The sequence below is a fragment of the Cryptotermes secundus genome, unplaced genomic scaffold (assembly GCF_002891405.2).
Source record: "Cryptotermes secundus unplaced genomic scaffold, Csec_1.0 scaffold1558, whole genome shotgun sequence".
Lineage (NCBI taxonomy): Eukaryota > Metazoa > Arthropoda > Insecta > Blattodea > Kalotermitidae > Cryptotermes > Cryptotermes secundus.
In genome coordinates, this window is record NW_019737427.1 from 275229 (window position 1) to 299126 (window position 23898).

Here is a 23898-nt window from a genome sequence, read left to right on the forward strand (position 1 = left end):
GGAGGGGGTGGGTTTCCCCATGCACCGCGACTAATAGTGTATTGTACGTCCCCCTTTAATATTCTACCAGGCTTCATACCCTGCTGGTACTGGTGCTCACTATCAGCCCCGTTCAGCCAGCGAGGCTGGCTGTGGTACCCGATGCTTACCCATCTACCGGAGGCATTGGAAACTACTTGGGCGGGAAACTTTTTACCTAATAATTTTGCTCAGAGGTCTCCTAGAGACATGAGGATCTTTTACGTGCTGTAAATCTATGACACGGGACCCACGGCTTAAAGTCCCTCCCGGAGGACTTGTTCCCTGAATTTTTCTGCCCTTAAAAATTCCACAACCTCCACCGGGTTTGAACCCGAATACCTTGAGTCATGAGGTGGGAATGTTACCCCTAGACTATGGAGGCTGCTTGCATCATGCCTAACTGGACAAAGGAAAAAAACCTGAATTATCAGCTTCATAAGGAGTCATGTGGCGATTACATCATCTTCTATCTAATGTATAGCCTGTAGCATAATATAACGCACAGTGTTCCCACATCATAACATCCATAAATTTATTTGGACATCTGGTGTGAAGATACACAATCAAATCGACCATATTTTGATAGCTAGGAGACGGCATTCAAGTATACTTGATGTCCAATCATTCAGGGCATCAGATTGTGATACTGACCACTACCTGTTGGTGGCAATGGTTAGGGAAAGACTGGCAGTGAGCAAACAGACAATGCACAGAGTTCATACGGAGAGGTTCAGTCTCAGGAAATTAAATGAGGTAGAGGGTAAAGAGCAGTATCGTGTTGAAATCTCAAATAGGTTCATGGCAGTGGAAAACTTGGACGCTGAGGTGGATGTTGAATGAATGAATGAATGAATGAATGAATGTATGTATAAGGGGTGTAAGGGATGTGGATGTTAATACAGCCTGGGAAAATATTACAGAGAATATTAAAATTTCTGCCAAGGAGAGTCCAGGTTGTTATGAATTGAAGAAGCATAAGCCATAGTTCAATGAAGGACGCTCAAAATTATTAGACCAAAGAAAACAAGCCAAATTGCAATGGTTACAGGATCCATGCAAAATAAATGGGGATAATCTGACCAATATAAGACGCGAAACCAGCAGGCATTTCAGGAACAAAAAGAGGGAATATCTGAAAGACACAATTAATGAGCTTGCAATTAACAGTAAGAACAAGAACATTAGAGACCTGTATAGAGGAATAAATGACTTTAAGAGGGGTTACCAACCTAGCAGTAACTTAGTGAAGGATGAGAATGGTGATTTGCTTGCAGATTCCCACAACTTTTTAATAGGTGGAGGAACTACTTCTTTCAGTTATTGAATGTACATAGGGTCAGTGATGTTAGGCAGACAGAAAGCCATAAAGCTGAGCCCTTAATACCAGATCCTAGCCCTTTTGAGGTTGAAAGTGCTATTGCAAAATTGAAACTGTATAAATCGCCAGGTAGTGATCAAATTCCGGCAGAACTTATTCAAGCAGGAGGCGAAATATTACGTTCTAAGATCCACAATCTAATTGCTTATATTTGGCATAAGGAAAAATTGCCTGATCAGTGGAAGGAGTCTATTATTGTACCAGTTCACAAGAAGGGTGATAAAACTGACTGTAGTAATTATCGGGATGTCGGTGCTATCACTTTAATACAAAGTTTTATCCAATATTCTTCTCTCAAGGTTAAGTCCATATATAGATTAAATTATTGAGGATCATCAGTGTGGGTTTTGATTTATAGATCAACTACAGATCAGATCTTTTGCATTTGTCAGATATTGGAGAAAATGTGAGTACAGTGAGATAGTACATGGTGCGTTCAAGTTCTAAGGTCTCCGATTTTTTTTCTTACACAATAATCATACTAAAAATTTGAAACTTCTGTCACTTTTCAACGTAATCTCCCTGCAGTCGTACACATTTTTCACAACGTCGACGCCATGATTCCATGGCTGCTGCGAACGCTTCTGTAGGAGTCTGTTTTGACCACTGGAAAATCGTTGATGCAATAGCGGCATGACTCATGAATGTGCGACCACGGAGAGTGTCTTTCATCATTGGGAAAAGCCAAAAATCAATAGGAGCCAGGTGAGGTGAGTAGGGAGCATGAGAAACCACTTCAAGTTTGTTTTCACGAAGAAACTGCTGCGTTGTGTACGCCAGATGTGCTGGTGAATTGTCCCGGTGAAAGAGCACGTGCAGCCTTTTCCGGCCGTTTTTCTTGCAGTGCTGGAAGGAGCTTGTTCTTCAAAACATCTTGGTAGGATGCACCTGTCACCGTAGTGCCCTTTGGATCGCAATGAGTAAGGATTATGCCATCACTGTCCCAAAACATGGCCACCATCATTTTTTCAGCACTGGCTCTTACCCGAAGTTTTTGGTGGTGGTAAGTCTGTGTGCTTCCATTGAGCTGACTGGCGCTTCGTTTCAGGATTGAAAAACGGCACCCATGTCTCATCCATTGTCACAGTTGATGAAAAGAAAGCCCCATTCATGCCTTCATCACGTGTCAACATTGCCTGGCAAATTGCCATGCCCGCAGCCTTGTGGTCATCCGCCAACATTTGTGGCACCCACCTGGAGGACACTTTCTGCATTCGCAGGTCTTCATGCAGGATTGTGTGCACAGTTCCCACGGAAATACCACCTTTGGAGGCGATGTTTTCCACACTCAATCGGCGTTCCTCCAAAACAACTTTCTCAACTTGCTCGACCATGTCAGACCGGCTGGTGCGAGACCGAGATTGTTTTGGTTCGTTGTCACATGACGTTCGGCCTTCTTTGAACTGTCGCACCCACGAACGCATATTTTTCACATTCATGACACCATCACCACATGTCTCACTCAACTGGCGATGAATTTCAATGGGTGTCGCGCCACGCAAGTGGAGAAAACGAATGATTACTCACTGTTCTTGTAACGAAAACATTGCCATTTTAGGTATCAAAAACACTCTTCACTCTCGCTGCCACCACTAGAGTTCTGTGTGCCGTACAGTGCTGCCATCTCTGTCATGCATTCACAAAGAGTGGACACTTATTTTAAACTAAACCGCATGTGTCTATCTGCTCCCAGTCCTGAGAAAAGAAATTGGAGACCTTAGAACTTGAACGCCACGCCACTCGTACATCAGCTATTCATAGACTTCAAGAAAGCCTATGAGTCAGGAGGGAAGTATTGTACAATATTCTGATAAGAGTTTTGGATACCCGTGAAAATAGTCAGGCTGATTAAAATGTTTTTAAACAAAACATTTAGTAAAGTCTGTATAGGTAAACATTTGTCTGATAAATTTCCTATCCAGAATGGTCTAAAACAAGGAGATGCTTTATCGCCACTCCTTTCCAACTTTGCTTTAGAATATGCCACTAGGAAGGTCCAGGGAAACCAGATGGGACTGAAATTAAACGGGACACATGAGTTGTTGGTCTGTGCCAATGGTATGAATCTGCTGAGTGATAATATAGGTACCGTAAAGTAAAACACACAAAATTTAATTGACGCTAGTAAGGAGGTTGGTCTAGAAGTAAACACAGAAAACTAAGTATATGTTGCTCTCTCATCACCAAAATGCAGGGAAAAATCATGACATAAAAGATATGAAACAGATGTTTTGAAATTGTGTCACAGTTCAGATATGAGGGAACAACAATAACAATTCAATTCAGGAGGAAATTAAGAGGAAATTGAACTCTGGTAATGCTTGTTACCATTCAGTCCAGAACATTTTGTCTTCCCATCTGCTGTCCAAAAACAAAAATTAGAATATATAAAACTATAATTTTGCCTCTGATTCTGTATGGGTGTGAAACTTGGTCTCTCGGGGAGGAACATAGACTGAGGGTGCCTGAGAACAGCGTGGTGAGAATATTTGGACCGAAGAGAGTTGAAGAGGCAGGAGGATGGAGAAAACTGCACAGCGAGCAGCTTCATAACTTGTACTCTTCTCCAAGTATAATTAGAATGATGAAGTCAAAGAGGATGAGGTNTCACAGTTCAGATATGAGGGAACAACAATAACAATTCAATTCAGGAGGAAATTAAGAGGAAATTGAACTCTGGTAATGCTTGTTACCATTCAGTCCAGAACATTTTGTCTTCCCATCTGCTGTCCAAAAACAAAAATTAGAATATATAAAACTATAATTTTGCCTCTGATTCTGTATGGGTGTGAAACTTGGTCTCTCGGGGAGGAACATAGACTGAGGGTGCCTGAGAACAGCGTGGTGAGAATATTTGGACCGAAGAGAGTTGAAGAGGCAGGAGGATGGAGAAAACTGCACAGCGAGCAGCTTCATAACTTGTACTCTTCTCCAAGTATAATTAGAATGATGAAGTCAAAGAGGATGAGGTGGGCAGGGCATGTAGCACGAATGGGGGAGAGGAGGAATATGTATAGGATATTGGTGGGAAAGCCAGAAAGAAAGAGACCACTTGGAAGACCAAGGCATAGGTGGGTGGACAATATTAAAATGTATCCTAGAGAGATAGGATGGGATGGTATGTATTGGGTAGATCTGGCTCAGGATAGGGACCGGGGGAGGGCTCTTGTGAACATATTAATGAACCTTCGGGTTCCATAAAATGTTGGGAAATTCTTGAGTAGCTGCAGAATTGGTGGCTCCTCCAGAAGGGCTCAGCTCCATGCATAAGTAAGTAATTTCAGTCCAACCATTTTTGAGGGCTGTTAATTAGAAGAACATTGCCTTCCATACTTCCTGTGAGGGGAATTCTATCCATAACATAATGGAAGTGTTACTTTTTGTAAGTGATTGAAAATGCATCTTTCTTATGATGGAAATATTAGTGTTTTCCCTGACACATAATGTGTTACCTAGAAAGTCTGAACTCTTCAGAAATTCCTGGAATCACTGCTGTGATTTGAATAGTTTACTGGATCGCTCCAGCTCTGACCATAGACTGTTGATCTGTCTCATATCTCATTTGTTATTTAAAAGCAGAAAAAAAGGAACATTCCTCTTTTGGTCACATCATGGATTGGGGAGGGTCCATCCCCCAGTTTCTCCAAATATTGTTGGTAGTTATGTGTGTCTGCTGCCAGCAGTCTGGTAACTCCTGCAAATGGTTCTTTGCTCTTCTTGTCATGTCCTGTAAAATCATGGGCACCTGTATTGGTTCTAGGAGGCAGCCCTCAGTTTGATCATGGTGCTAGGTGTGTGTATCCTCCTCTTCCTCCTTCGAGTAAGCATCAGTTTTGCTATTCAAAATTTGCTAGATTTCTCCAATCTGCAACCTCTTTCTTCAAAATGTGTTAACTGATTGGCATCTATAAGGTCTTTGCTAATATTGTAACATTGATGCAGTCACCTTCTGTGTTGCTATTCAGCTAGGAGATATTCACTAAATATCCTACTACATTATGTCGCCTCAAAGATGCAACATGGTTAGTTTTTTTTTTTACATTCCCTATAGAACAGACAATACTTTGTAAGATGAGGCACTGACAAAATAATTAACATTAATATTACTACATTTAGATCACTAGCCTCCAATAACGGTTTCTATACACAAAATATAGAATACTCTAATTTGTCGATAGGAACTAAACAAAATCATGAAATCCAACGACTGACTCGATGATGTAAAGCATCAGTTGAATTTTATTCTTGTTTTATACTATAACTTTTGTTTTATATAACCTATTGTACTTTTAAGTTAATTATTTTAATACAATTAATATTATTGTATCCAATTTTATTAATACTGTAGTTCAGTGGTGTATATATGTTAGCCATGTATTTGCCTGATGATGGCTATTAATGGCAGAAACATGTAGCAGAGCCAAAACCAGGCACTGACCTTAATATAGTTGTGTTATGATGGTCTTAATAAGGAAGTTATATGGTTAGTTATCTTATCACTTACTATAAGTCGGCAAGACACTTGAGACTTGTGACTGCGCTCTAGACGGACAAGACATGGAAGTGCAATATCTGTAAGTGGTCAGGATTTTGTAGGTCACTGCAGGCAGGTGTCTTGCAACTGGTTCATCCCTGCCTTGGGCTGAACCCTCAGCATCTGGTTTTCTGGTGGCCCAAACACTCATTATGGTGTGCCCGAGGTACCAGTCCCCTGCTGAAGAGTGACAGTTTTCTTTTTTGTAGGAGTCTCTCCACAAGGGAGTATGTACTTTATCTTAAGTCTCTGCAGTCTGTTGTTTGTTCCCTGGTTTCTATGAAAGATTGCAAGAATAATGAGGATATGCACCTGCACCTGTGGCAGGCATATATACAAGGGGTTTTATGACGCTTGTGGATTACCATGCCATTGTCACACTGGCCTTGGCCTGATGCCTCAGACCATGGTTTAGGTGGACCATTGCATTGTCTGTCATCCTTTTAGATATTATGCGGATCATGACATGGATGCTGGGCTTGGGTTTTTGAGGGGTAGTCTCATGTAACTTGAATTTTAACATGGTTTAAACATTGAACTGTATCTTAACATCATCATGAAAATTTGTATCTTTTCATAAAAGTTGTGTGTCTTGTTTAGGCAACATGTAACCTTTATTATGCCACTTTCATTGTAAGTGATACAGATGTTAGAGAGGCTGTTTTGAACTGCTGTTTTTATCAATGTTCGTGTCTTCTTGATCTTAATTTTTACACATCACCTGTAACTGTAAGCAGTACAGATAGCTGTGTGTGGTATTTTAAAGATAATTGTTTGTGGTTGTGTAATTTATTCATTTTAAGAGAATATGTTTCTGACTTTTGCTGTTGTGATGTTAGCAGTGCTATATCATCAGAGCAGTCAACACCTCGTCGCAACAACAAGGTGTGGCAGGGGCAGGCATTTGATACAATGAGTGGAAGTCCTAACTCTCCACCATGTTCTCCAACCCCTTGCCTCAAAATAAGGCACATGTTTGATCCAGATATGTGAGTCCTGTTAATTCTGTTTCCATTTTTCGCAGTGGCTGTTAATTTATGTATTTAAACTTGAAATAGCGGACAAGCATAGGATAATAAGTTAATATTTCAGTTCTCATTACCCTCTGTACGTAGATTATCTCATTTATAGTTTTCTTTGGAATATCTTGGATTAAGTAAGAAGGTTGCAATTTAAATGTAGTAAAAATAACTGTAGATTCTGTGGTGGAAGTCTGTTACTGTAATTCTGCAGGACGTACAGACACCATGTGAAAGGCTATTGACACATTGTAAATCTTTGATTCAGAGTGTGGACAATGGCTGGGGACAAATTGACATGCATTAAAACATGGACATGTTGATTATTATGCAAGTTTTTTACAGTTTGAAAATGAACAAAAGGGGGATTTACTGAACAATATAAAAATTGGCCATCATTTTTCACATTATGCTGGAGATTAATGCCGTTTAAAACTGCAGTACAGAACTAATGGCCATATAGATTATTTTATTGAAGAGGTTAAAGCCAGGAATTTCACTGATTTCTGAGCATGCTATGTTTTAGAACTTTTAATCATTTTGATGTATGAGGAACGGAAGGAGTGCACACTTGCTGAGTGAGTATATGTTAAGAAAGTTCATGTCATGGACATGACATTTTGAACTACAACATTTTGTAAGTTCATATCGTAGCCCTTAATCACTTTGGTTATTTGTGCTTTAGTAAGTGTTAAAAATTTAAATGAGGTTTATTTACTGTGCTGGTTGTTAAAATGCTTTATTGATGTGTTTCTGTTGGAAACTTTTCTGATAAGGAACAAGATTTAAAAAACACCCAGGTATTCTACATTTGTTTCAGTCCAGAACTTTGACGCATGAGTTACTGAAATTTGTTCTCTCAAAAAATTGCTTACCTGAGTACCTCAAATTTATATGCATCACATCCTTCTGCAGGTAACTTACATTTTTTTGTTTTCATGCCATGATAAATTATTCTTTTTAAGAAACTTACTGCCATGTTAGGTGGGTCCCATGTTACCATGGCATGGTGTGTCCTCAGGTTGCGGACGGAGAGGCACCCTCCAGATATATTGAATAAGCAGTCACAGACAGCCGACAAGGGGTGGTCCCCTAGTTGGCATAAGGATAAAATGCCTGATCAGTGGAAGGAGTCTATTATTGTACCAGTTCACAAGAAGGGTGTTAACACTGACTGTAGTAATTATTTTGGTACTATCACTGCTATCAGCTTCATATATCAGTGTGGGTTTTGACATAACAGATCAACTACAGATTAGATCTTTTGCATTCGTCAGATATTGGAGAAGAAATGGGAGTCCAGTGAGACAGTACATGAGATATTCATAGACATCAAGGGAGCCTATGATTCAGTTACGAGGGAAGTATTGTACAATATTCTGATAGAGTTTTGGATACCCATGAAACTAGTCAGGCTGATTAAAATGTGTTTAAATGAAACGTATGATAAATTCTGTATAGATAAACATTTGTCTGATAGTTTTTATCCAGAATGGTCTGAAACAAGGAGATGCTTTATTGCCACTCCTTTTCAACTTTTCTTTAGAATATGCCATTAGGAAGGTCCAGGGAAACCAGGTGGGACTGAAATTATATGGGACACATCAGCTGTTGGTCTATGCTGATGATGTGTATCTGCTGGGTGTCATTATAGGTACCATAAAGGGAATTAATAAATTTTTTAAATTCACTTAGTGGGGGGTGGAGTCCAACTGGGTCCACTTGGCATGGCAGCCACTGATTGGCCTATTGTATCCTGCCCCGGGTGATTATAATGATGGAAAATTTGGTGGAATGAAGATTGGCAGGGGAAACCGAAGTACTCGGAGAAAACCTGCCCCAGCACCACTGTGTCCACCACAAATCCCACTTGACCAGACCTGGGATTGAACCCAGGCCACCACGCTGGAAAGCCAGTGACTAGCCGCTTGAGCTATGGCATGGCCTTACCATAAAGAGAAACACATAGTCTTTAATTGACGCTAATAAGGAGGTTAGTCTAGAAGTAAACACAGATAAAACTAAGTATATGTTGCTGTCTTATCACCAGAATGCAAGGAAAAATTATGACATAAGGATATGTAACAGATGTTATGGGAACGTGGCACAGTTTAGATATTTGGCAACAACTGTAACAAATCAAAACCTGATTAAGGATGAAATTAGGAGATTGAACTCAGGTAATGCTTGCTACCATTCAGTTCAGAACCTTTTGTCTTTTCGTCTGCTGTCTAAAAACAAAAAAATTAGAACATAGAAACTATATGGGTGTGAAACCTGGTCTCTGACTTTAAGGGAGGAACATAGACTAAGGGTGTTGAGAATATTTGGACTGAATAGAGACAAAGTGACAGGAGGTTGGAGAAGACTACATAATGGGGAGCTCTGTAACTTGTACTTTTTTCCAAGTATAATTAGAATGATGAAGTCAAGGAGGGTGAGATGGACTGTGCGTGTAGCATGAATGGGGGGCCTAGGAATGCATATAGGATATTGGTGGGAAAGCCAGAAAGAAAGAGAGCACTGGGAAGACAAAGATGTGTGGGCGGAGAGTATTAAAATGGATCTTAGAGAGATAGAATGGGATGGTATGGATTGGATTGATCTGGCTCATGATAGGGACCATTGGAGTGCTCTTGTGAACATGGTAGTGAACCCTTGGGTTCCATAAAATGCTGGGAATGTTGCACAGATGGCAGCTTGTGAAGAAGGGCTCAGATCCATGAGTGAGTGAGTGAAGAAGCTTTACTGGGGGATGTGCTTGTGTAGTTGATTGAGGCACTATGCTACAAGTCAACAGGTCATGGGTTCGAGTCCTGAGGAGGTGAATTTTTCAATTGACCTAATCCTTCCATCCACCCTGTGGCCCTGGGGTTGACTCATCCTCTAATGGAAATGAGTACCAGGAATGTTCCTGGTGCGTAAAGGGCGATCAGTATGTAAGGCTGACAACCTTACTGCCATTTGTGAGCTGAATGTCTACAGAAAATGCTGTAGCCTCGATGTCTCACAACTCTATTGGCCTTCATGGCCTGTTAATAGGGATAGCTTTACCTTTTATTAAGAAGCTTTGCTGTAGTTGGTGTTAAAATTGATGGCTGATAGGATTCCTCCTGTTGCACACACACTAATACCGTGGTGACAAAGTATGTTTGTTGGAAATATTCAACCCTGATTTATACACCAGCACCATTGCCATCACTGCCACTGCCACCCACCACTGCCACCACTACAAGCTCCACTGCCACCGCCTTTGTCATGGTTTCAGTATGTTTTCATCTTTCCAGTTGCTGTATATAATTGTTTGTCAGTAATAGTGTAGCCAGATAGGGGAAATCTTTCTGCACTATATGTTGTACTTCTACATCCTGTGGTAGTTTTAGTGGTAGATGTAATTGTCAGACTGAACAGGAAGTGAAAATGTTTGCTTGAATCCCATGTTTGTGTTGTATGTTACTCAGAAGAATAATGTATTAACAGAAGTGTCATTTTAAAGCTATACATTATTCCAAACCCCAGCACTGATATTGCTCTCTCCTTGAAAGTGTCCATGCATTTGCTATGTTTATATTATGGAGTGTTGGAAATTGTAAGATGTGTTGCTTAAGTGGCCTCAGATGACACGATGTTCATGCAACATTCTGTTTAAATTCAGTGAACTGGTAATGGAACACACAGAGAGCATGGTGATATCTTAAGCCTATTTCTTTTTCCTTAAGACAAGAATAATTACTATTGTCGCGTGCGTGTGTGTGTGACTGTAGGGGGTAGGCTTTGGATTCAAGATCAGATTTATTGCCCACTTACAGGTCATAACTACAAATAACTATAACACTGTCATTAGTTCCTACACTTTACATATCACTACAGCACCTGTTAAGTCTACTGTGTCTTCACTTGTCATTCACCTGGTAACAGCTTCTAATAGTGGGAATTCTCCAACTGCACTGACCAAGTCGTCTCTTCACAGACTACCTTACAGTTCCCTGTCAACTAACTCTGTTACAACTGGCTAACTTTTAAACCTGTCTCAGTTATAAAATCTTGGCGCAGACTATGTAAAAACACTTTTCATTGTTGTACTCCCAAGTGTTTCCATTGGAACATGTTTGTTTGCAATGGTATTATCCATTAATGGCTGTATATTCTTGCTTATTAAAAATCTGTTGCCTGGTACTGAATGTTTTTTCATTGTTTGTTTTGAGGCTGTTACCCAGTAAGGGGTCTACACCCTACCTTATGTTTTAAAATAAAAAAATGTTGAAGACCTGAATTGAAACAAGAGTAGTTGGTCTGAAATACACCTGTACATACAGAATAAAGTTGTCCCTGTGTTTAAGTGCCATGCATTGAAGGTGTATGGGGGAATGGAGGTAAAGCCGCTTGCATTTTTAGTCTCAGCACTAGGTGTAGGTGTGTAGTTACCTTCATGCATTGACTGCTCTTTATCTTTGGACAGAGCCCCAGAGACCCATTGGTATGAGATTGAGTGATCCCCACAGGTAGTTAGGATGTAGGAGCAAAGATAAAATTCCTTGCATGTCTGGAATGGGACTAGTCCTTGAAGTCACAGTCAGTCATTTTATTGACTGAATTGCCCATACTTATGTGGCTTTCATATGTGTCAGTGCTTGTATGTATGAGTGTGCATTTCGTATGCTCTCTCTCTCTCTCTTGATAACAGGCTTAAGTAGACACAAAATATCGCAGATGTTTTTTTTTTTTTTTTTAATATTTCATGGTTGAGACATTTCTTTCTTGCACAACTTAGGGAATTTGGAGATGAATGGCCAGTCCGGGTGCAGGATGCTATACTGGAGAAATGTGCAGAAGAAGGTGTTGTGGCACTGCACATTTCTGTGGACAGTGCCTCTAGAGAAGGATGTGTATATCTCAAGTGTGCCTCCCAAGAAGATGCTGGCCATGCTTATCGAGCGCTTCATGGCTGGTGGTTTGATAGTAAGTAAGCTTTTGTAGAGGAGGAGAAATTTTACCATTATGAGACTTTCACTTTTCATAGCTCCATTGCAGAGCCTTCTGAGCATCACACTGTGCTAGATTGGTAGAGTGGTAGATACGAGGTCTGACAAAAAAGTTCGCAAACTCACCGTGTGCTTGCTGTGGCAGCAGTGGACAGAAACCTCAGTATGGTTTGAGGAAGGCAGCATATCAGCGTTTCACAGCTGTGTTTTGGTGTGCCATTGTGAGAATATCGGAGCTTGAATTAAAGCAACAAATAAACATTAAATTTCTTGTTAAACTTGGCAAGAGTGGAAGCGAAATCATAGAGATGTTAATGCAAGTTTATGGGGATAATGCCACAAAGAAAACAGCAGTTAACAAGTGGGTGACACGTTTTTTTCTGAGGGAAGAGGAAGTGTCACTGATGAAGAGAGATCAGGATGGTCAGCAACGAGAACATCGTTGGCTGACTCTCAGGAGCATAGCAGAGCAAGCGAGCATTGACAGAGAAACGGTTAGGAAAATCTTGACAAGGGGAATGTGTGTGCAGAAATGGTCCCAAAGGAGCTCACTAAAGAACACTGTCTGTGAGGCAGTTTTTAGCTAGTAAACAAATAACTGTGCTGGAACCCCCCCCCCCCCCCCCCATTCACCAAGTCTAGCCCCCCAGTGACTTTTTTCTGTTCCAAAAGATAAAGGAAATATTGAAAGGAAGGTATTTTGATGATGTTGATGACATCAGGAGTAATATGATGGCAGCTCTGAAGGCCTTCAACAAAACCAGTTCCAAAATTGTTTCGAAGGGCAGGCTAGATGCTGGCACTGGTGCATAGCTTCCCAAGGTGAGTACTTCAAAGGTGACCACAGTGATGTTCAGCAGTGAGGTTGAATTTGCGAACTTTATTGTCAGACCATGTAATAATGTTTTGGGGAGAGTTGCTGTGCCTTTAGTGTGAAAGAGTCTATGCTGTCATATTTGACACAGAGCAAGTTTCAGAAGTTTCTGCCACCATGATACAGGAACCAACTTTCATCGTGTCGTACCCAGGTACACCATTTCTCTTGGCCAATTTGAATGATCCTAGTTAATCATACCACTCTCTTACATGTTGCCAATAACTATAAACAATCTGATAGGAATGTTATTTTTACAATTTCTGTTGCTCCCTATATTGTAAACTGACAGCAGTGAACTGTGTCTTGGGTTAGTTCCAGATTACAGTGTTACATTATGGAACAAGGAAATGTAACTTTTGTCCAGTAATCCATATGTATAAATGATCTGGTGAGGTGAGTGATTAAACCATAAATGACTAATGTCACAACAGAGTAGATAATGGTTACACATTCCCACACCCAAGTTAGGTTACAGACTTATTTTTGGTGAATACAGTGTCCCCACCCCCTTCTCTCCAGCACATTGTGGCTAAGAATTTGGAACTGCTGTACCATGGATTCTTAATAGGTTTTATCTCCCCCATCTGGTTGACATATGAAGGCAGAAATATTGAAATTGAAGTGAAGCAGCGCCAACATAAACTCATGGTGTCTGTTAGACTGAGTGAGGGATTTACTTTTATTATATATAAACAGGAGATTTAAATCCCCCACAATACAGCACTGGTGTCTGTAGTTTGATGGGAGTTGTAACTAGCAGGGTTATTAGTACTGAAAACTATTTATCTCTTTGGAACATGAGAGTGTGGTTTTTGGAATGCCTTATGTCTGCAGATGGACGTGCCACTTGTCAGTCCCTGAACAATTCAACAGACTGTGTTCATGTTATGTTCTTAAGAGTATGTCTATCATCAGTTGGTTCCTAGTCAATAGGAACCTTCTAGTGCCAAAAATAAGAGCCCAAAAAATCAACATTTTGATTGATTGTTTTAAAAAATGGTTCTAGTGATTTTGATTAAATTTTAGTAATTAATGATACCAGTGCTCTTAATAAAACACCATGAGCAATATCTTCAGGAAAATAATGGTATGCACAGTAAGGGCCCAAATGCTTATGCAGTGTGTACATGTAATCAACGGCCAACAGACAACAGTCAGTTTGTTTCAAAAGGAGTGCAGTCCAGGTCAGTTGTATGCCAGAAAGTATGTGTGATATCTTTGCACCAGTTTTTAAATTGTCCATCATGCCAAAAAGTTTGTGTATCCTGTACGTAGCTACTTTTCATCGCAAATCAGTACAGATTTTCAGATTTTTACCTCGAGGGGGCGGCAGATCTTGCTTTAGCATATTCTGTATACATGCTTCACTTTCATAATCTTCTGCAAAGTAAAGCATTAGTACTTTCATGATGGTACAGTCACCATTCATAATTTTTATTTTCTGGTAGTAAATCTAGTTAAAAGCCAGATGATAATAAATATTTTGTACTTTTTAGTTCTTGACTTCTCATTGCAATTTTTGCTTATCATCATTGTTTCTCCATATTTGCTGTTCTTCTAGGTGTGCAGCATTTGTTCTTTCAAACTGTATAACAGAGTAGCCTCATCAAACAGAGTAGCCTCATCAGTTGTGTGTTTCTGAAGCTGTATGTACTAACAGTTTTTTGTGGAAACCCATTCCTCAATCATGAAGTTACTGGGTAAAAGGTTTTAACTTCTGCACAACTAGGTACAAAAATAGAAATTGCAGTTGTTCTGTTTTCACTGTGGTTTTCACTTTAAGTAGTCTATGTTCTATGTGTGCAGTGTTTACTCAGACTCCTCACCCATGTGTTTATTAGCCATACTTCCATTATTTTAATCAAGAACTTGGGGGACATGCCTTCCGTTTTATTTCTATGCTTATAAAGATACACATGACAGTGGTATTACAGTATAATAATGCCAGAAGCTGTGTGTGTAAATTTATAAATTTAATGTGTGATGTCACAACTCTCATGCTGACTTCCTCACCTATATTTATTTTGCTCCAGAACTGATTTTGTTGTGATAGGTAACATGAATTGTTGTCATGTCACATTTATATACATGTGGTACTTTGTTGAAGCACAAATTTTATGCTTTATTTTACAAAATACTGAAGCATAAGATGAGCGTCAGGGGAGTGTCTATGTGGGCCTCTCCTTAAGAGATTGAGATTGAGATTGTGATGGTCTCTTTGACCCAGTTGTTGAGGGACATCATGACTGCCTGTGAGTGTAGCCTTGTACCTTCAGTTCTTTGTGTTCGGTTTTTTGCGGAGGCCCTTGTATCAAGTGGCTGATAGACAACAGGACATTTTCCACTCTGTGATGGTCTCTTTTTGACCCAATTGTTGAGGGACATCATGACTGCCTGTGAGTGTGGCCTTGTATCTTCAGTTCTTTGTGTTCGGATTTTTGTGGAGGCCCTGTATCAAGTGGCTGATAGACAACAGGACATTTTCCACTCAGTTTGTGATGGTCTCTTTTTGACCCAATTGTTGAGGGACATCATGACTGCCTGTGAGTGTGGCCTTGTATCTTCAGTTCTTTGTGTTCGGATTTTTGTGGAGGCCCTGTATCAAGTGGCTGATAGACAACAGGACATTTTCCCGTCAGTTTGTGATGGTCTCTTGAAGTTCGGATCGAATGGAGTTCATTGCTTTCTCCACCTTTTTTTGGTTGGCCCAGATTGCAATTTTATTTCTTCCACGCAAACTTTCATGTTGTCTTGAGTTTCCTCCATCTTTTCAGAACAGCCGCCATCATTCCTTGATTGTCCTCATTTTTTCTCACATGGCTTTTAGCTTCTTGTGGCTGGCTTCACCAACTCTCACATGCATCTTTTCCACTGGCTGCCATTCTATCGTTTATTCAATTTTTGTAGCGTGATGATGTAACCGATTCAATTTAGTCTTCAGTTCAATAATTCAGTCATTCCAGTGACACTTCTTACCAGTTGTCACATGTTAGTAACTGGACAGAGAATTTGTATTGATTCTGTTTTTCAGCATCCCAATGCAATTGTTCAAGTTAACGTCCATTATTTATTGTCCGTCAGTATTGCAGCACTTTTTTATTCACTGCTTAATTTTAATTTAAGTTTAACATTATACTATATAATTATATATTATATAATATAATTTAACATTGTATTGATAATTGGATTTATTGAACACTTGTATCTTGTAACTACAAATAACAGTCTCACTGATTACACACTCTACAGGTCACTACAACTACAGAGCATGTAAAGTCTTCTGTTTGTACACTAGTTGTTGCTAGGCAGTGGTTTCTAACAGTGCCACTCAAGGCTCACTGCTAACTGCAGACTCCGACCTCCTACTGACTCTGCTGAATTGCTGGCCCTTGCCATTACATTGATTCTTGGTTGCAAGTGCCACAGAATCCATGACCATATTTTACTGTCTGATGGTTCTGGGAGCCTTTAGACTACTCCTGACTGTTGACTCCATGACAGTCTTTCTATATAGCCTTGGCATGGATCGAATAGAAAATAGTGTTGTGTGTTGTTCATTGCTGTGGACATGTGTTTACTGTGCTGTTGCTCAGCAATGGCTGTATCTGTTCATTCCACTATTCTGGCTTTCAGTGGTCAAGTCACAGTATGTTAAAATAATGTATGTTTTCAAGAGAAAAACTATTTGAATATCTGTTAATGATATTCTTTATTTTAGATTTATGTGCTTAACTTCATCCAATACAAGATCCTGTTTGAACATATTAGAAGGGAATATTAATTGAAATGTTCTTGGATGTCTGTTTTATTATGAATGGGATACATTAGATTGACAGTTTCATTTTATATGGTCATACCTAATATTTTCGGAGCAAGTGTTAAGCATGTTCTTAGTATGTGTCTAGTTATCAGTTTTTAATTAATTTGCTTATTTTCCTAATTAATTCTTCTAAACCAATTTGTTTATAGGCAATCTGGTAACTGTGAAATATCTGCGCCTGGAACGGTACCATGAACGTTTTCCAGAAGCTGAAGGTGCCGTTGTACCCATACACCCATCCAATAATCAGAAACTCAGCTTGCAGTGGCAGAATCCATTGGAGAGCAATTGAAATGTAGGTTTTACTCTGTTGCTCAAGGTGAATTTGGGCTGGTAGAGTGAAACCATTTTCTAGGTAAATGAACATGTGGACTGTACTATGGTTAACATGTGTGGACAATTTGTTTTTATTTAAATATCATTGTAACATTTATAGTGTGATCGTTTGTACAATATTTTCCCATTTTTAGGTGCTTGGATGACACGGTCCCAGTTAGTAGATGTAGAACCAGGAAGTGCAGTAATGATATATTTTCATGTATACAAATTTGTAACAGATAAAGGATTAAAAATTTCTCATTTTTACTATTGTTCATCAGACCTTCATAAGTTATTTTCTTACATTATAAACTAGTGGAACCTGGGGCTTACATTCCTTGAGTCTATGTTCTCGAGTCTGTTCACATTTTTATTCGTTCTGCCAAAACTTTCGTAAGAACAATTTTAAATTTGCCGCAATATTTGTTTTTGTTTCCTGCCCAGTTTGTCAATTATATGTCCAAATTGAGTTTAAATTGGCTTGTCGCTGTCGTTTTAACCTTTATCAGACTAATGTCACCATACGGCGTCATTTAAAGTACAGCCGAGTGGCCGTGCATTACCATATGGATACCCGCAATCCACGTGTGCGCATAGTGTTTTAAAATCTTATTTTAAAATAGAAATTCTTGTTCTACTTACAATATTTTTGGAAACCAGCTTTATAAGTAGACTGTCTTCCCTCCTGCATCATATAACTGAATGTTGCATCTAACTGAATGCAGAGTCCGACATTGCAATTCATGCACTTTGTCTGTAATTAACTCTGTTTTCCACGCGAAGCTTGCACACGCAATGTTAGTCTCGTATTAGCAGGAAGTAGGCCGGTGATGGCGAATGGTCTCCTCTATTCATAACGCTTATAAAACATCGCAATTTCAACTATGCACCATGGCCCCTTTTCGCATTGAAGAATTCGAAATCGAGAAGCCGCTCGTAAATCACACCATTCAGAATGCGTTACAGTTTATTCTGAAGGGACGTGGACGCAAGTGGAATGAGGTAATATTCCGAGAACTGCCTCTGTCTGGATAGTGAGACATACGTGAATAAACAAACAGAACAAACAGAGTTTCATACGGTTAATGTAGGTTAAGAAATCGCTCGCCCACACTCGGTTATACAGATAGCATACGTGACTGGAGAATGTGAGTACGTAAACATCCTCTCCTATTACCAGATTACACACGAGTGTGCTTCAGCACCATACATTTATACTGCAGAAACATACTGTGCAGAAGCTTTATGCTTTTTTGTGGACAGACGCTCAAAATTGGGGATTTTTTTTTGAATCAATGTAACAATTTTTACAGATTCTAAAATCGGTAAATTACAGTATCTGATTCTATATACTTTCTAGATAAAAGTAGCGTTTATTTCGTTCGTTTATCGCAAAAATTGTAGAAACAACAGCATTTTGAGTAACATGATTACAATTTTTATTACTCCACAATGACGGGCATTTAAATTAAATCCGTCCTGCTGCCACTACCAGAATTTAAATGGCCGTCCGATAAAGGTTAAGTACTTTAAATTGGAAATCAGTGGAGAAAAAGTGATTTTTCTTTACAGTTTTGTTTCTCTTCTAGTGTCCTTCTGTACACTTAATTATTCTATGGCTTCAGGGTCATGCCAACAGAGTGGATCTGTTTCTCCTATCTTCTCAAGCATTTGTAATGAAGAATGACTTGTGATGCCCATTATAAGTGACTGCAAGTTCCATGCAGTAAGTAAGTCACTATGTGTTTCTCCATAAATCTACTGTGAATAAAAGCAGCAGCCAGTTTTATTTCCAGCTGTGATTCGTGTTTTTGTCTCAATGAGCAAACCAAAGAAGAGGAAAGCATTCTATTTTCAGGAGAAACAAGAGTTCTATGAAGAACTAATTGCATATTTTCCTTTGAATGTAATTTGTATATTTGATGATATGAATAGAAAGAAAACTTAGCTGCATTAGTGGTGTGACAGATAGGAGTGATTTATGAGGTATTCTAAAAGCCAGAAGGTTGTGGGTTCAATTCTCGATGAGGTCGCTGGATTTTTCAGTTCAAATCTTCCTGGGGGCGAAAGGATGACAACCTCACCAACATCTGTGAGCTGATTTTCTAGAAAATGTGGGAGCCTCGAGGTTTCAGAACCCTATGGGCCTCCAGGGCCTGTTGCAGGAACAGCTTTACCTTTACCTTTTACACCATTGAGATGGTCCAGCAAATTTCATGAAGATTAGTTCACATATTCAGGTACTATTAAGGTTTATTACCTTCACAGTCTCAGAGGCTACAGTGGATGTTACTGTTCCCTCCTGTGTCATCTAACTGAATGCAGAGTCCGATGTTGCAATTCATGCACTTTGTCTGTATGTAACTCTGTTTTCCATGTGAAGCGCACACACGCAACATCTGTCTCGTATTAGCAGGAAGTCAGCCAGTGTTGCCGATTTGCCTCCTCTAATCATAACGCTTATAAAACATCGCAATTTCAACTATCCCCCATGGCCCCATTTCGCATGGAAGAAGCCGAAGTTAATAGGCAGCTGATAAATGTCACCGATTTAGAATGCGGTACATAAGACTGTGAAAGTGGTTGGAAGCAAGGGTCCATGAGGGGGCCTTTCTAAGAAGGTTAACAGTACTTGTGTGGCAGATATACACAGGCAGAGTTTCTGAGGTACGTGACCTCACTCCTGTATACAGAAAGTTCGGAGTGCTATAAAAGCATAAACATTTCCTCTCCTCTTGCCAGATAAGACATAGTCAGACAGTGTGTCAGCAGCATGCGTTTATACTGCAGAAACATTTTGTGCAGAATCTTTATGCATTTTTCTGGACAGACGGTCAAAATTGGGGAAAAAATTCGTTTTGAATCAGTGTAACAATTTTTACAGATTCTAAAATCTGTAAATTACAATATCTGATTCTATATTCTCTCTAGATAAAAGCAGCGTTTATTTCATTCGTTTATCACAAAAATTGTAGAAATCATAGAATTTTCAGTAACATGATTACAATTTTTATTACTCTACAATGGCGGGCATTTAAATTAACTCTGGCCCGCCGCCATTACTGGAATTTAAACGGCCGGGTTCTTAAAGGTTAATGATGATTGGTTCAGGCATTTGAGTAATATTAAGGGTATTACCTCAGTTAGAGACACTAGTGTTGGTACTACTGAGAAGAGGAATTTATGATGTAGGTAATGGAGTTGTCCTCAGGTAGTATAATGTGTATGTGCTAAGTTTAATCAACATTGATACAGGCGTACAGGCAATATTAAGGTTTTTGTCTCAGAAAGATTGAGAGACTGCAATATTTATATTACTTATGGGAAGGATTTATGATGTATGCCATTTAGATGGCTTTGTCCAGCATAATATGCGCAACCAGTATCGTGAAGATTTTTACAGGTATTCAGGCAATATTAAGGTTTTCCCTCAGCAGTTTGAAAGGCTGTATTGTTGACAGCACCTAACAGGATATAAAGTTTGAACTGGGATGCTTGAAGTGGCGGAAAGAGTTCCAAGGAGAGGATAATGGTTCTATTTGCCAGCAGTGCTGTTAGGAATGGCATAGGCACTCCATTATTTATTGGGAAGGTTGAAAAGCCGTGTTGCTTTAAAAATGTCAGAAAGTTGCCCTCAAAATATGTAGCCATAAGTAAAACATTTGTTTCAGGTATTCAGGCAATATTAAGGTTTTCCCTCAGCAGTTTGAAAGGCTGTATTGTTGACAGCACCTAACAGGATATAAAGTTTGAACTGGGATGCTTGAAGTGGCGGAAAGAGTTCCAAGGAGAGGATAATGGTTCTATTTGCCAGCAGTGCTGTTAGGAATGGCATAGGCACTCCATTATTTATTGGGAAGGTTGAAAAGCCGTGTTGCTTTAAAAATGTCAGAAAGTTGCCCTCAAAATATGTAGCCATAAGTAAAACATTTGTTTCAGGTATTCAGGCAATATTAAGGTTTTCCCTCAGCAGTTTGAAAGGCTGTATTGTTGACAGCACCTAACAGGATATAAAGTTTGAACTGGGATGCTTGAAGTGGCGGAAAGAGTTCCAAGGAGAGGATAATGGTTCTATTTGCCAGCAGTGCTGTTAGGAATGGCATAGGCACTCCATTATTTATTGGGAAGGTTGAAAAGCCGTGTTGCTTTAAAAATGTCAGAAAGTTGCCCTCAAAATATGTAGCCATAAGTAAAACATTTGTTTCAGGTATTCAGGCAATATTAAGGTTTTCCCTCAGCAGTTTGAAAGGCTGTATTGTTGACAGCACCTAACAGGATATAAAGTTTGAACTGGGATGCTTGAAGTGGCGGAAAGAGTTCCAAGGAGAGGATAATGGTTCTATTTGCCAGCAGTGCTGTTAGGAATGGCATAGGCACTCCATTATTTATTGGGAAGGTTGAAAAGCCGTGTTGCTTTAAAAATGTCAGAAAGTTGCCCTCAAAATATGTAGCCATAAGTAAAACATTTGTTTCAGGTATTCAGGCAATATTAAGGTTTTCCCTCAGCAGTTTGAAAGGCTGTATTGTTGACAGCACCTAACAGGATATAAAGTTTGAACTGGGATGCTTGAAGTGGCGGAAAGAGTTCCAAGGAGAGGATAATGGTTCTATTTGCCAGCAGTGCTGTTAGGAATGGCATAGTCACTCCATTATTTATTGGAAGGTAGAAAAGCCTTGTTGCTTTAAAAATGTTAGAAAGTTGCCCTCAAACTATGTAGCCATAAGAAAAACGTTTGTTACATAGGCCAGCTTTGCTGATGAGTGAGAGTATTAGATGCCAAAATGAGGTTCCGGAACACAGATTCTGCTCTTTGTTGCTGTGCAAGTAACTTAAAGAATGTGAAAGTTGTGTTTTTTCCTCCAAACTCCACTGTCACTCTCCAGTGAACATGAACAATCAGGTCATTCAGACATTACTGCAGTCAACTTGTAAGAAAACTATTTCTATGATTGATCAGAAGTTCCTTCATGAAGTACTTATGAAGGTAAATACTTTGAATGCACAACATTTCACTGTGGACTCATCATGCTGTGTCATATGTGGCAGTAATGAATTGTTTTCAGAAGTGTGAATTCAATTTAAATGAGACCAACGGTGGTGAAGATGCAACAGAACTTACCATACCCAGAGATGAGTGGGATCCACTGAAAGCAGGCTTGTCATTTCAGAAGTGTGTATGAATCTTGTGATTATATTGTGTGTATGAATCTTGTGATTGTACTGTAATGTATGAGGTGGAGACCGTAGAATTAATGGCAGGTGAAAAATTGACATCTAATGTATCTGAGGAGGAAGATGATGGTGTAAAAAGTGAACCTCAAGCAACATTTTTGTCAGCACTGGAGGGCATCAACACCGTAAGGAAAGAGCTTATGACATTTGATGCTGATGATAACACAATGGCTGGCCACAGTAGTATTGACTACAATGTGTACAGGGTTCATCAGGAAGAGAATAAGCATAACATATTAGACTCAAGGTGACTTTTTTTCCCAAACACTTAGAAAAGAGGAATCACCTTATTTTGAGGCCCTTGAAGATAAATATGAATAATGTGATTATTAGTGGAGACCGTCAGAACTAAATGACCTATTGAATTTTGTTGAGATTCTTTTTCTGATTTTCTTATTGGAACACTCACCTTATATTCGGGCTTATACAGAACTTTAACGGAGATCTGGGAAAAGTGAATTGGATGACATTTTGAATGCAGCACATTAAACCAGAATACATGTTTAATGTAATGCAGTATTAATTTAGTGTATTAAATTTCTGTAGCTGCATAAATTTTAATTTCTTTGATTTTACATTTGTTTTAAATGGTCCATACAGAAACACTGAATCCATGTTTCACTGTTAAGGCCAGTGTCCAACAATGACAGTTTTGTAGGTATCAAAACCAACCAAGGTTAGAAATCCAGTAGTTAAGTTTTAACTCTTTGTATCTAGAGCCTTGATGCAATTATAAATCTACTGTAGCCTAATTTGGTAATTGAACCAACCAGGTTTTTGATACAGCTTATTAAGTTAGTTCAGACTCTGAAGGTATATACTGTTTGGCTTGCCTAGCAGTTGCATGTTGTCTGTCACATACATATTTGTTCCTAAATTTAAAAATGCTTGGTGTCTGAAGTGTTGCTCAGAGGTTGTTGATTATTACTGGAATTTTCAGCATGCAAAACACTTCTGCAATAACAAAATTTATCCTCAGAATTTCTGGGTTTTTGGACTTTGTCCACCATGCAGTATTTTAGAAGCTAGAGAACAACATTTCAGAAACTTGATCTGTTTACATACTTAGGTGAGGGGAGGACAGTTAGTCTGTTGGATTAAGAAGAGGACAGGGTGCTGAGGAGAATATTTGGACTGAAGAGAGATGAAGTGACAGGTTGGAGAAAACTTCACAGTGAGGAGCTTCATAACTTGTATGCTTCTCCAACTATAATTAGAATGATCTGGTGAAGGAGGATGAGATGGGCAGGGCATATAGCACGAATGGAGGAAAAGAGGAATGCATATAGGATATTGGTGGGAAAGCCAGAAGGAAAGAGTCCACTGAGAAGACCAAGGTATATGTGGGTGGATAATATTAAAATGGATTTTAGAGAGATAGGATTGGATTGATCTGACTCAGGATAGAGACCAGTGGATGGCCCTTGTGAACATGGTTATGAACCTTCAGGTTCCATAAAATGCTGGGATGTTCTTGAGTAGCTGCACAAGTGGCACCTTCTCTAGAAGGGTTCAGCTCCATGAGTGAGTGAGAATGAGTGAATCCCACTGGACAAGCCATTTCAATATAACTACAGCTATAAAAATACAAGAGACCAGGCTTTTTCAATGGGAGAAAACAGGATAATATGCAATAAAACTTGTAATAAAACATGCACAAACCTGAAACTAAGGCAGAAGGTAGGTGAAAATTTTGTCACCCAACCCCCATTGTTA

General features: G+C 39.4%; 1 protein-coding gene across 4 annotated transcripts in view; it reads left to right on the plus strand.

Moving 5' to 3' along the window:
* Nucleotides 1–18679, plus strand: part of LOC111870442 — a 51298-nt gene extending 32619 nt beyond the window's left edge. The window contains exons 9-12 of one of the 4 annotated variants that reach the window (XR_002843851.2): nt 6773–6922; nt 11724–11911; nt 16781–16986; nt 18539–18679. Coding sequence is in view for 2 of the 4 variants with exons in the window: in XM_023862743.2 (XP_023718511.1) it covers nt 6773–6922; nt 11724–11911; nt 16781–16923 (481 nt within the window). In the remaining 2 variants the exon portion in view is untranslated. Of the gene's footprint in view, nt 1–6772; nt 6923–11723; nt 11912–16780; nt 17227–18538 lie in introns of those variants that run through there. The other 3 variants (XR_002843850.2, XM_023862743.2, XM_023862744.2) reach the window with 3 other exon arrangements.
* Nucleotides 18680–23898: the final 5219 nt, after the last annotated feature.